Consider the following 14,519-nt stretch of genomic DNA (forward strand, 5'->3'; position numbering starts at 1 on the left):
ACCTTGACCACAATCTAGATATACAAACTTGGAGAAGTTGAGGAAGTATACCTTCGATGCGTAGGAGATCCCATGGGAAGGGTCACCACAGGAGGTGTCGGAGTCGCTTCCACTCTGCTGGGCGTTGGAGCTCGACACGCGGTTGGGGAAGGTATGTGATGCTTGCTCATACTTTGTGTCTTGAAGACGGGGCTTGAACCACAGTTCACCAACTGTTGCCGCACTGTAGTCAAACCTGCCTTAGGATGTACATCTCATCAATGGGGAATTCGGGCATCATCCTACGAGAACAACAGAAGCATTATGGTGCGGAGAAGAAGTACCAGATCCAAGAATATAGGGCTTGAATCGGTCATGGATTTGAGTGCATTCTATCATTGCATTGGTAAAAGTCGAATCCACCAAACTGAGGTTGAATGGAATGAATTAGGAGCAGGGTGCGTGGGGTCAAGTAAATTCGGAGAGGTAATTATTTTCCTTAAATCAAGGGTCCCTAATTTAGTAGATTATGTTCATGCTGATGCTGTTGTGTAATCCTTATCACCCGGATTTAGTCAAGTTGCAAACTTGAAGTTGCTTGCTAGAATGAGCTGGTGTGCAAAAGGCCCAAGTGCATCATATCCAGTAACACCAGCAGAATTCATCATTGAGACTTTGAGACAAAGATGACCAATTCAATAATTACTACTCTCTTTGAGAGCCAATTATACATGGTGTGCAAGTTGCAGGATGGAATGCAATTTTTGCATCGATTACCTGCAAATATGACGTCCCTGTATACGTATGCACGATCTATAATGTGAAGCATCCCCACACAAGTAGAGACTAAATGTGATCCAATTATCAGTCCCAGGAGGCTGATAACACATTTATTCAACAGATAGTTCAGAAACTGTACAGCTCCTGAAGGAGCGGGCGGGCAAGCCACACCCAAAGTAAAACTAAAGCGATAACAATACAAATCCAAGTTGCAGTCCAGTCGGACTCCGGGTTGCAATCAGAACTATTCGTCAGCGGAAGCATCCTGCAAAAGGGCCAACACCGCAGGCAGCGTTGGGTGCAGACGCAACCTCCTACTCGAGATCCTCGGCAACGTAGTCCGGATCCTCCTCTGAAGCAACAAAACAGGGGTGAGTACAAAAGTACTCAACAAGTCCAACCCCATCTACAGAGGGGGATATAGCAAGAAAATGCACAGGATATGACAAGGATAAGGTTAAGGTTCATTTGCAATAAAGCTAGATTTTTAACACATGCAAGGGTTCATTTTCAAAAGAGTTTTCGCAAGGTATTTTCTTTAGTAACCGAAACATTAAGTGAGGTTGATCCTACACAAAGGATCCAAGTTTTATCGCTATCGGACTCCCCGTCCGCCGTAGCGCACGGCACAGCTGCCGGACACTTCGAAAATCCAACACACACCATAAAAACCAACCATCTCCAAATGCTAGTTATGTGACCAAGCCGTAACTCGTCCAATGTCATGGACACAGCTACCCGGATTGGTTTTAACTCTGCAGAGGTTGTACACTTTTCCCACAAGTAGGGTACCGCAGCACGATCACCTTAGTGCCAGTGCGGATCCTAACAAAGCCATTACCCACCTCAGCCAAAACTGACTAGTCAACACAGAAGCACCCAAGGGGTTAACGACCCATTCACGAGGCCAGAACCGGGACCTAAGTCACCAAGAGCTTACTCCTTTTCCATGGGCCCCCATTGCTCACCAGCACACCTGAAGCCTAGCAGTTTAGCTAGTGGGGTTCATGCTAAGCTGTTGCCCATACAATGGTCGAGTGGTTGCACGATGGTTGAATTAGGCAAGATGACACATCAACTCGGTCCTTAACCATGACAAGATGGATACTCCCAACCTTGCTCAACCACTAAGGTACGAGCCCACATTCTGGCATTTCACACAAGAAACACCCATCCATCTCATCTATGCATCACCTCTCTTTACACCCGAAAACCCATTTTCTCATTTGAAAACACGCACACATTTATTCTCTAAATAAACCATTGTAATCATGATTGAAGTTGAGTAACGAGTTCCTAAGCATTCTAGCAGTATTTATCATCTGAGCAGAGCAACTCATATTTAGAGATAAATATAGGACAACAAGGAATAATCATAACAATCAAGGGGTGGCTATCCAACCATGTCTTGCAATAAAACAATATGCACTTTATAAAACAGGCCAATAGGTTGTGTTTGGAAAACTAGGTATTAAATATGCATCAAAGGGTGAGATTGGACTTGCCGTTCTCAAAGCCCTCCGGGAGCTTCTACTCGCAGTACTGGTCCTCGGGCTCAGGCTCGTGGTCGAACTCCTCCTCGGGTACTCCGCGATCTACGGCACACACAAACAAGCACACAATAAATAAAAGGAAATAAGATTTTACCTGTTGAGCTCCGAACAGAGAATGTAAACGGAAAATAGGTAGGAGGTGTATTTTCATGAAATTTGGATATGCCTCGGCGGAAATATATGGGAGGAGGCCGTGGTCGAATTTGGGATCAATTGGAGGAAGTTTGGCACATGAAATGACGTGTTAAAGGAGTGTTAGGGGCTTAAACAAGGTTTTAGGACTAAAGCGCGAGAAACTAGGGACTTATTTGTAAATATTTCTAAAAGGTGGAAGGGCTTATTTGTGAATATAGGAAACTAGAGGGTTCGATCGAAAGGGGGGGATTTATCCTTTCTTCTTTCTTTTGGCTCGGTATAGAGGTGGAGGGAGGGTACGGCCGGCGGCAGGCTGGCTGGCTTGGGTTGCCGGCGGCGAGGCTGAGCGGCGGGGGAGGGGGAGGAGAGTGTGGGGGATCCTTTTGAGGGGTCACCTCGGGCAATTGGTGGCTGGAGCTAGGGGGCCGGCGGCGGGCAAGGAGGCGGCGGCGGAGCTTCAGGCAGCGGCGGCGGTTGGCATAGGGAGGTGGGAAGAGGAGGGTTGGGCGAGCTCGGAGGGTGGTGCCGGTGGTGTGGGGAGGCGGTAGGGGCTCGCCCCCCTTTTATAGGCGGCGGGAAGGGCGACGGCGCACGAGGCGGCGGGGCCGGCAACTTGATGGCAGCCGAACTTTTCCGGCCGGTGGCGTGCCAGAGTGGATGTGCGCGTGGATGGCGTGGTGGCTCGGTCATCGAGGGGGCACAGGGGCGGCGACCACGTGGGAAGGCACGCCAGGAGGGGCGGCGTGCGGTGGGTGGCGGGCGGCGCGGCGCACAGGGCTGCGACGGGTCTGGCGGGCTGGCGCGGGACGAGCGGCACGGCGCGGGTGCGAGCGGGGCCGGGTGCGGCGCGGCCAGGCGTGCGGCCCGGCGCGGCACACGGGCCAACGCGCGTGGGCCCGGCGCGCGTGCGCGGCGCCCCGGCAGCAGGCGGCCAGGAGCAGAGGAGGCGCAGGCGGATGGCGCCAGGCAGGTGGTGCCGGGCGCCTGGCGCCAGGAGGAAAAGGAGATGCGGGGGAAAACAAAGGAGAGAGAGGAAGGAGGAAGAAGGAAGGAGGAAGAAAGAGAAGGAAGAAGGAGAAAGGAAAAGAAGAAAAGAAAAAGGGGGAAAAGGAGGGGAAAAAGAAGAAGGGAAAAAGAGAAGGAAGGAAGACGGCGGAAATTACGGGATTTGACCGGCACGCATGATGGATTTGACGGGCACGCGGTGAAAATTACAGGGAGCGGAAAAAGAGGGTTGACGACGCCGGAGGTCGAGACGGCGGGTCCGACGGGAAGGAAAAGATTTCTCGGAAGCTCGACGGTCGGGAAAAAATTTTAAATGAGTTTTTAGCGAGTAATTTGAGTTGATAAATTTTATGGGCGTTACATAATGCCTATATAGTTTCGTCAAAAATCAAATCTCGTTTGCATTTGCGCCATCATCAGAACTCCTGGTCTTGGGGTCCTGCACCAGGACAGTCCGTCGGGTTCACACGTCATGGCCTGTTCGCTTCTGATTTTTGGGCGGCTGCAGCTGTGGCTGTACAGCCCATCCGTTCGGCTGTGGCCCAAACAACAACAGCCAGCACGCCAGCCGAACAGCTGCAGGCCTAGGCTGTTCTGATAAGCCCTCTATCTCTCCGTTATCCATCATCCCGTTCCCATCTTATCTTCTTCCCATCACGAGCCTCGCCCCGTGAAGGTCGCTGGTGGGAGTCGAAGGTAGGGTTTCCAGGCTGGCTGCCGCCCGATGCCTCCACCCCTTGTGAAGGTCACCGGTGCTAGGAGTCGAAGGTAGGGTTTCTCGGCGCCTCCTCAAGCCGTTCCCTGCTGGTGACGGGATCTCGGCGTCGACCTTGGACAGCCGCAACTCCACCCACTACTCATTCCGTGCAGATCGAGCTGGCCCGCCAATGTAAGTATCCCTCCAATCTCGAAACCTCTCTGTTCCCAATTTGCATTGCTTATGCTATTGATTTCGTGCGTCTGACCCATAAGCTGGGGTAAGATCTTGTGTCCCTTTGATTGCCTAAAGAATTGGCATGGATGCTCTGTCGAATGTCCAAAATCCTGGAGTTTGTAGGCAGGCCGGAGAATCGTCGTGGGCTCGTGGCTTTCCCTTCCTATTATTGGCCTGAGTGTCCGCATTCAGCGAGGTATCAGCTAGTGTGTCTGATGTATTCCCCATGCAGACCAAGGAAATTTCAGTGTGTGCCGTAGCATATGTATCAATTTCATTGGTGTTTCTCGGGGTTATCAATCTGCTATATCGTATTTATCTCTTGTTTTGTTTCGGTATGTTGTCCAGAGTTCTACAACTCGAGATGTTAAACAAACAAGAAGATTGTGTTAGATGGCGGTGACTTGGTGAGAAACTACTGAGAATATGCTAATACATGACTTTGAGATTAAGAAAAAACTATCAAGGGTTAATTAACAAAACTTAACATGATGCCCTAGCATGGTTTTATGTGGATTAAAACAAGTCTAATCACGTTTACCAAGAAAAGTAATCTAAAACAAAAATAGTAAGAAAACATGCCTGCAAAAGGTAATACGGAGAGATGGAATGGGATTATCAATGCATACTTGCAAAACCTTTATCTTTATTTTATATAAATACTTGCAAAAGAATCGGCATGGATGCTCTGTCGAATGTCCAAAATCCTGTGCTTCTGGTTACTAATATCATGTTCATTCTTATAACTGTCATATATGATGCATCGTGCAGCCTCATCTGAACTGCATATATTAGTATTCAAAGTGAAGTACATTACTCTATAATATGAATGCAATTTTTCAGTAACTCAAGAGAAGCTTAATATATTAGTTAACTTCTACACTTCATTGGTCTTGCTTATTGATATTTTTAATGTTCCATGTACCAGTGATATTTTTAATTTTCCATGTATCAGTGGCACAGTAGAGTTATCTAGACACACGGGTACCTAACAAAGGCGGTAGCACTGGCACACTCCTCTACATCATCATGGTCTCCACCTGAAGCCTGTCACTACAACTTGCGTACAACTCCTGCAAGACGCATGCACAACAAGGCAAGCATCAGTTCCATCTCATTTGTGCGCATTTGATAAATGTTGCTTCTTATCTTGCATGTTGCCATTGCTACTGCGTGTGTGGCATATAAACCTTGTATTTAGGAAGGCATATAATTCAAACTTGCACACAGATGGATGCAGGCTGTGCCAACTGGGATGATAACACTACAAAAAATATTCTTGGACCTCTACATTGATGAGAAGAATAAGCTCGACTACAACAAAAAGGGCCTAACCAAGCTAGGTTGGCACAACCTCAACAGACGGGCAGAAAATATTCAGAACAAATTTAATGCCTTTAAGAGGTAGTACAAGGATTGGAGAAAATTGAAGGACAAGAGTGGTACCGGGTGGAACAATAGTACCCACACCATCGATTGCGATGATGAATGGTGGGCAGTCCGAATTGAGGTAACTACTTTTTTCTCATAATTACTGCTTCCTATCATTTACCTACTGCTTTGAATGAGGTGACCTCGGATTGCCCTGATGCTTACATATTTCCTATTTCTGACTTATAGGAGAATGAGGCAAACAAACATTTCTGTTATAGTTCTGTAATACTGACTAAATGGACTCTATTCAGCTATGGTGAAAGAAGCTGGGACCATTGAGGAACTATTTAAGGTTCTAAACCTGACCCATCATTTGTGTCTTCTAATTGCTTCTGTTATGGTTTGAACATGGTTGATCTATGTTCTTCATTTTGCAGAATGTCAAGCTCTGAAAAATTTGAGCAACACCAGCACCTCACCAGCAAGGTTGAGCGATGAGTGGTCTACCTGGTGGGATAGGGGTGCAACCATTGGTGTGTTAGCTGCGTATGCATGGTCTACCTCAAGTGAATGTGGAGTGCAAGATGGTCCCTTGCACTTGCAGGAGTTGACTGGCCGTCAATGGGTTGCTATTAACCTTGCTCATAGTAAGAAGTGCTACAAAAATTTCCATCTGCATTCCAGTTGTTGCATTCAATCTTAGTGTCCAACCATGGGATAAAATCCACATGATAATGTGATTTAGTTGACGCCTTATGGATATTCCTATGGGCATGTGGCACAAGACAATGCCAGAGACAGATGCTAGATAGATTCCATAGGTCACTAGACACCGTGAGTCGGAAGTTCGGTGAAGTGTTAGATGTCGTAATCTCTTTTTCATGTACTATTATTAGGCAAACGAATCCATTGTTCAGATGTGTGCATCCTAAGCTGCATCAATTCTCACCATATTTTGATGGTGTATAGGAGCTATAGATGGAACCCACCTTCTGGTGTCAGTCCCTGAGCATGCACATAATGATTTTATCAATAGAAAGGGGTTCACCAGCCAGAATGTCTTGACCGTTTGTGACATGAGCATGAGATTCACATTTGTCACTACGGGTAAGAAGGGTGTTGTCCATGACATTGCTGTTTTGAGCGTGGTTTTAAACCAGGCTGAGCATTTCCCTCATCCACCCCAAGGTGAGCTTATTCTGTCTGTAAGGTTTATAGTAACTAACATATGGGGCTGCCATTCTAAATTGCTCTATCTATACCAATGTTGATCTGTAGGAAAGTACTATTTGGTGGATTCTGGTTACCCACTGTGTGAGGGTTACATGGCGCCATATCACAAGGGCAGGTACCATTTATTGGAGTTTAATGCCAAAGGTCCTAAGAATTTGAATGAAATTTTTAACTACCATCATTCGTGCCTTCGGAATATTGTGGAATGGTCTTTTGGAGTGCTAAAGAATAAGTGGCAGATTCTAAGAGGGATACCGTTATATACTATGGAGAAGCAATCAAAGATTATTGTTGCATGCTTTTCGCTACACAATTTTGCATTGGACAACAATGAACCTGGAATGGTTGCTACCAACATATTTGGTCATGGCACCTACCTTATTAGGACTGGTGATGAAAATGACCCTGCATCAGATTGGTTAACCGCAACTGCCAACGACGATATTAGTAAAGTCCGTGAATTAGATTGTGGCTAGACTATATGGTTTGCATTGATTAGATTACATTCTTAACTGTATGCCATATAGTAACCAGGTCAGCATATTTTGATTGTATGCCATATAGTAACTAACATATGGGCTTGCCATATCTAAATTATTGTACCTGAATGTTGACCTGTAGGTAAGTACTACTTGTTGGATTGTGGTTACCCAATACGTGAGGGTTATATGGCACCATATCGCAATAGCAGGTATCATTTGAAGGAGTTTGATGTCAAAGGTCCTGAAAGTTTAAATGAAGTTTTTCTTGTCTTCGAAATGTTGTGGAATGCTCTTTTGGGGTGTTGAAGAATAAATGGCAAATTCTATGAGGGATACCGTTGTATACTATGGAGAAGAAATCAAAGATTATCGTGGCATGGTTTGCACTACATAATTTTACTTTGGACAACAATGAACCCAGTATGTACGTGGCGGACATGTTTGGTTCCGACACGTACCTTAATAGGACGGGTGAACAAAATGAACTAGCATCACATTGGTTTAAGGCTACATCTGGTGATAATATTTCCACAGTACATGATTGGATTGCAGCTGGACTTTATGGGTTGACATAATGGAGACATTCTCTCAATATGGCTACTTTGTTGTTACGAATGTAACCTATCAATTTCTATTTATTGTGACTTGAGAAAGCACTGATCTTCTTGCTATGAACTGAGGTAGCATTGACTGAACTTTGTTGTGACCTGAGGCTCCACCTAAATTTGCTATTGTTGTCAACTATTGTAGCACCGAAATATTCTAACTATGTGTGAGTGCAACTTGCATGTCATTTATTTTGTGCATTATGCAAATTGTACATGCTTACAATTTAATTTCAGTTTTTGATTCCCACCATTTTTTAAATGATTGAATGTGAATAAGTCTAGCTTCTCTTACTGCAGCCGCTGCTGCCTGGCTGCAGCCTGCTGGCAGGCTGCTACAGCTGCAGCTGCCGAACAGCCACATCAATCATCAATCTGTACCGAACACTCTCAGGCGTGCCGGGCAGAGCGAGCGGAGGAATATATGCATACCTATTCCTCCTATGACAATCGGACGGCAACGGGGACCAATTAGCGTTCCTGATGAATTATCATTACCTTAACCCTAGCCGCCTTCCCATCCCCAATCCAGGACATCGGTCAAACCTTCAATCATCTTCGTCTCGCGCGCCGAAATCCAACCGAGGAGGCCAAGACAAAAGAAAAATCTGCCGCGCCGCCGCATCTCCAATCACCCGAGTCACAATCCCACTCCGTCCTCCCCATTAAAAACGCTCCTTTTATCGGGCGAGGAAGGAGGAACCCTCGATCGATACGCGAGCGCGGCGCCGGCGCAGATCGGGGATCAGGTCGTCGGACTGATGGACAACAAGCTGGGCGCGGCCGTCTACGAGCCGCTTCTCTCGCCGCGGCCGCAGGGCACAGCGGAGGAGGCCAAGCGGCTGCTCCGGCTGGCCGGGCCGATCGTCGCCAGCTGCGTGCTGCAGAACGTCGTCAACATGGCCTCCGTCATGTTCGTCGGCCACCTCGGCGAGCTCCCCCTCGCCGGCGCCTCCCTCGCCACATCGCTCGCCAATGTCACGGGCTACAGCCTCCTCGTACGCCCCCCGATCGACATCTCTTAACTTCCTCCTCCCCTGCCCCCGCGTGGTTCTGATTTTTGCCATCTCTTTTTCTTATTACTTCTTTTTTTTTTTTGCCGCAGACCGGGATGGCCACCGCGCTGGACACGCTCTGCGGGCAGGCGTTCGGCGCGCGGCAGCACCACCTGCTCGGCGTCTACAAGCAGCGCGCGATGGTGGTGCTGGGCCTCGCCTGCGTCCCCATCGCGCTCGTCTGGGCGTACGCTGGCCGCATCCTGCTCTTCCTTCGCCAGGACCCGGAGATCGCCGCGGAGGCCGGCGCGTACGCACGCTGGCTCATCCCGTCCCTCGCCGCCTACGTCCCGCTGCAGTGCCACGTCCGCTTCCTGCAGACGCAGAGCGTCGTCCTGCCCGTCACGGCGAGCTCCGGCGCCACCGCGCTCTGCCACTTGCTCGTGTGCTGGGCGCTCGTGTACAAGGCCGGCATGGGCAGCAAGGGCGCCGCGCTCAGCAACGCCATCTCCTACGCCATCAACCTGGTGATACTGGCGCTGTACGTGAGGCTGTCCAGCGCGTGCAAGGAAACATGGAATGGCTTCTCCAGGGAGGCATTTAAGGACTTGTGCCGGTTCACTGAGCTTGCCTTGCCATCTGCGATGATGATCTGGTCTGGAAACCTTTTGTTCAACAACGTTATTCAATTCTTTACATATTCTAATAATAACGTTTGACATAAATTTTCTATCTTGCTACAGCTTGGAGTGGTGGTCGTTTGAAGTCCTTGTGCTGCTGTCTGGACTTCTGCCAAATCCTCAGCTTGAAACTTCAGTGCTGTCAATTTGGTATGCATTGTGCTCTAGTGATGTGCGTGGCTTTACAAAGAACAAGCTTTTGCACTTCATATATGTTTTTTTCTACTTTAGTTTACTGTCGCTAATTAATTTTTTAATCAACCTATTTTACAGCCTAAATACTGGTGCTCTGCTCTACATGATACCATTGGGGCTCACTTATTCCATAAGGTAACCTCCTCAGATACCACTTCACGATCTGTTTTTTTTTCTTTCTTTTGTCTATGCACAATTTCTTGTCGACATAGTTGACAGATTATAATGTTCCTTCTCCACAGCACACGTGTTTCCAATGAGCTTGGTGCTGGGCAGCATCAGGCTGCAAAGACGGCAACAAAGGTCGTCATGTACATGGCATTATCAGAAGGATTGGTTATATCCTTGACCATGACCCTGCTACGGAATGTTTGGGGATATATGTACAGCAATGAGAATGAAATTGTGACTTACATTGCAAAAATGTTGCCAATTCTCGGGATATCTTTCTTCATAGATGGGCTTCATAGCTCTCTTTCAGGTGGATTTCACTGAACAACTCATATATGAATCTAAATGCTGCAGAATGTTAACTCTGAGCTTGTACTTGGTGCTAATTTGTATGATTGCCATATACTTGCCAGGGGTCCTCACAGGCTGTGGAAAGCAAAAGGTTGGGGCAGCTGTAAATCTCGGCGCATTCTACTTGTTAGGCATCCCAATGGCTGTGCTACTTGCGTTTATCTTCCATCTGAATGGAATGGTACCATAATATCCACATCTGCTCAATATTTTCTCCACAACCACAACCTTGCACCTCTGAACTCTGAAACTGCTTTTCCCTCGATAGGGCCTTTGGCTCGGCATTGTCAGCGGAAGCGTTACCAAGCTACTTTTTCTTGTGTTTATCTCGTGGTCCATACAGTGGGACAAGGAGGTAAGTAGAGCAAATCTGCCAAACACTACATAAGGTCCTATTTGGATCCCTTTCATTTCGAAGGAATTGGAATCTACCCGATGGAGTAGGCTATTTGTTTCGGAATGTGGCATTCCACAACTTTCCAAAGTTTAGATATAAGCCTATCTTAAATTCATAGGGGTAGGAGATGGAAATTGATTCTATGGATCCTCATGTTATGTTTGTAATCTGCAACTTATAGCACGCTCTTCGACTCACTTTTCTATAGCAGAAGTGCAGCACAAAAGTATCTCTCCCACATGGCTAACAATAATATACAATTATATTCCACATACAACTATATTAGATTAATTAATTTGTGTCTAAATTATGATTATTAGAATGGAATTCAATTACAAGGATCCAAACATCCAAACGGGGCCTAAGTCAATTTTGTGGTTTATTCCAGAGTCTGGGTCAGTCAATGATTCTTCTTTTTCCTTTTATATCTCAGGCAGTCAAGGCAAAGGACCGAGTGTTCAGCTCATCTCTCCCATTAGCATGAAAGATGTGAAAGTTGCACAAATTGGTAGCATTCCCGATTGTTGCATAGCATCAGTGTTGAGTAGACTTAACCAAGGAATAATGATCAGGTCAATCAAAAGAAAATTTTCATTAGGGGAAATATGTCTGGCATTTCAATTCAAGTCATAGGGACTATGGAGGAGAGCAAAGTAATGTACACATGATAAGCCTATCAGAACCAGATCCAGAAATTCTGGGTTTTTGGTTGGTTTTTGCAGGCAACAAGTTAGCATATATACAGTTTATAGGTGCAAATAATATCTGTATTGCACCTGGGAGTGTCAAGTTTTGTAACACTATTGATTGAATGAAGTGACAACGATGGATGATAGCTGTTCACGTTCGACGAGATATGGCATAGCTAATGAAGGTCCAATTGGAATTTTGAAACATCAATGGCATGTGGAGTGTACATCACCGATCATGTTTTGCCATGTATGACGTGGAGTGTACATCATTGATCATGTGTTGCCATGTTGACGTCATGGATAAAGATGTTTATCTACAATAGAAATATTTTGGTAAGTTATTCCCGTTCAAAAGCTTAGTTTAATAATTCAAGATATGTTAAAATGATATGAATTTGGGTTTAGATGATAAACTTTGCTAGAGGAAGAAGGGAACTCAGGTCTGGGAGGCTAGGCTGATGGAACACGAGCTGGATTATTACTGGGAACTTTACTTTGACTAGTGTAAGACATGTGTAACGCTACAACAGTATTTGGTAATGCAAACTAAATAACCAAAAGATGATAATTATTAAGTAGACTTATGGCATCGCTAAATCAGAAGCATATTTGTGGCGTAATCAATACTGTTACTTAAGTAGCAGAAATCATCATGGCCATATTACAGGAACTGTTTACCTGAAGCAACACAAAAAATCAGCAACATCTATTCAAGAGAAACAACAAACGACTACTGCAAAGCTACTATAGCAAATCCAACAGCTTGGCAACAATACATCGACGGTGGTCCACCTCTTTCTGTCAGTAAATATTGGATCAAGCAGCAACAATATGCAGAGACGACTAACTGAATAATTTCAGTTACTTTCAGCAGAATAATTAAATGAAAGGTTTCTGAATCCTGACAAAAGCAACAGCATGACTCGACTTGATTGATCACAAAGAAGCATCAGCAATACGTGGAGATATCCTGCTGAAACAGCCTGCATTCAGAAACAAAAACAAATGGTGACACGGAGCTAAATAACGAACATGTCCAGTATAAATCAATACAATGGCAAATTGCCCAAACATTCTGGCCAAATGTAATATAGGAAGCAATCTACGTGGCATACTCATGTGTATGAAAATAGTAATTGTCTTAAGGAAACTAACATTGTAGAGCCTAATAATAACTCCTTGTAGTCTTGTACACATTTTTATGCCGGAAAATAGGCCTTTGAATCTTTTTCACGGAAAATTTTCAACATGGCATAAATATATGCAGGCATCATGGTGAAGCATCAGTGAGGATTTTAACTCTGCCAGGACTGAACATAACATGCATACAGAATGCATAAAACATGACCAGAGAAAATAGGATATTAAATTAGGACTTTGAAGAGCTACTGAGCAGTGTTCGATAAAAAAGAGCTACTGAGCAATAAGGACCAAAGGATAAAGGTTTAGTTTGGTACATTACTTTGAAGTTTTCACTTTTGACCCTGTCAAACCTAGATCTATGAAATAGTATTCCCAAGGTAGCTCATCAAGAGTTCAAGACTAAAGTGCCTAGTCCGAAAAACAGCATAGTTTTCAGTAAGCACATAATTAAGTCATGAACTTGTAATGCCATGCAGACTTCATTAATTATGCTTATGTAGATAAAATTCTCAGCTCCTAATTTCTTCTACATAAGGTCCTAGACCGAAAGAGTTCTCACATTAGATATGTTCCCTTTCATGCCCATATAAATTATGTGTCATATGAAATTCAGCAATTGCATACTCACATAACTCAACCAAGATCAGTAGACAAATGCATCACCTTAGGGACTGTTTGGCACAGCAGTTTTTAGGCTGAATCTAGGAGCTCCGCCAAATAATTTTTTAGAGAGAAGTGATTTTATGTTGGTTCTGTGAAATCATTCTCTGGAATGAACTAAAGTGCTGGGAGCTGAAAAAACTAAGCATGTGTTTGGTTTTGGGACTAAGTAGAATGGGTTGGCTCTGTTCCACCTTTGTGGGTTGGGTCCAACCCATCTTGTGTTTGGTTGAAAGGGTTGAGATGGGTCGATTGGATGTCATTTTAACACCATTTGTAACTGTTGTACGTGGGTTCCACATGTCATCCACTATAATTTTTTTTATCCAACCTTCTTCTCCACTTCAACCCGGGCTCCCGGGCTCGCCCCGCCACCGCCGCCGCCTCCCGGGCTCGCCCAGCTGCGCTCTCTTCTAGGAGCCCCAGGCTCATGCGCGGGCGCGACGGAGACGGGCCACACCACGATGTCGTCGTCCTAGAAGCTAGGGCCGTCGCCGCCATGACCAGAGGAGAAGGAGGCGTCGGCCGAGGCGGACGTGAGGGTGGGGAGGTGGGGCGCGCACGAACGGAGAGGACGGCGTCCATGTGGGTCAAGTGCGTCCGCTCGTTTTGGGCGGATGTATTCGACCCGCATCTAGGAGGAATATTCCCTCCTGGATCCGACCCAACCCAAATGCATTTCCAAACAAACGGGGGTCGATGGGGGTCGAACCCAGTTCGACCACCAAACCAAACACACCCTAACTTCTCTTGATTCACTTCTCAAACTGAATCTTTTCATAAAGTTTGTCTCAGAGAATTACTTTCAGCCATAGAATTACTTCTCTCAAAGAATCAGCTACCATAGAGAATCAGAAATAGGTGGAAATCCACCAATTAATGTTTGTAAGAGGACCTCCAAAGTAGTTTAAAATATGGAAACTAAATGGGCGCTTGGCCATGACCCCTTGACTGCCGGTGCAAAATGATTCCCGAAATGTATCTACTCAAATAGGCCTCAAGGATACCTCTCCATTCTCTCTAATGTGTGTGTTTTAAAAGAAGTGCCCCCATTAGGCAAGAATGTATAATAAAAGTTAAATTGATTATGTCTAGAAAATCAAATGAAGGACTTATATCACTACAAACAAGCTACAAAAAGAGGAAAGATTTTAG

General features: G+C 45.6%; 1 protein-coding gene across 1 annotated transcript; it reads left to right on the forward strand.

Annotated features, from left to right (window-relative positions):
- Positions 1 to 8,548: 8,548 nt before the first annotated feature.
- Positions 8,549 to 11,763, forward strand: LOC101752691 (protein DETOXIFICATION 16). Its single transcript, XM_004983211.2, has 8 exons — positions 8,549 to 9,078; positions 9,186 to 9,730; positions 9,819 to 9,905; positions 10,029 to 10,085; positions 10,193 to 10,431; positions 10,535 to 10,653; positions 10,741 to 10,827; positions 11,303 to 11,763. Exons 1-8 carry the CDS (start codon positions 8,842 to 8,844, stop codon positions 11,351 to 11,353), a joined length of 1,422 nt encoding a protein of 473 aa, XP_004983268.1. The 5' UTR covers positions 8,549 to 8,841; the 3' UTR covers positions 11,354 to 11,763.
- Positions 11,764 to 14,519: the final 2,756 nt, after the last annotated feature.

Source organism: Setaria italica, chromosome IX (assembly GCF_000263155.2).
Source record: "Setaria italica strain Yugu1 chromosome IX, Setaria_italica_v2.0, whole genome shotgun sequence".
Lineage (NCBI taxonomy): Eukaryota > Viridiplantae > Streptophyta > Magnoliopsida > Poales > Poaceae > Setaria > Setaria italica.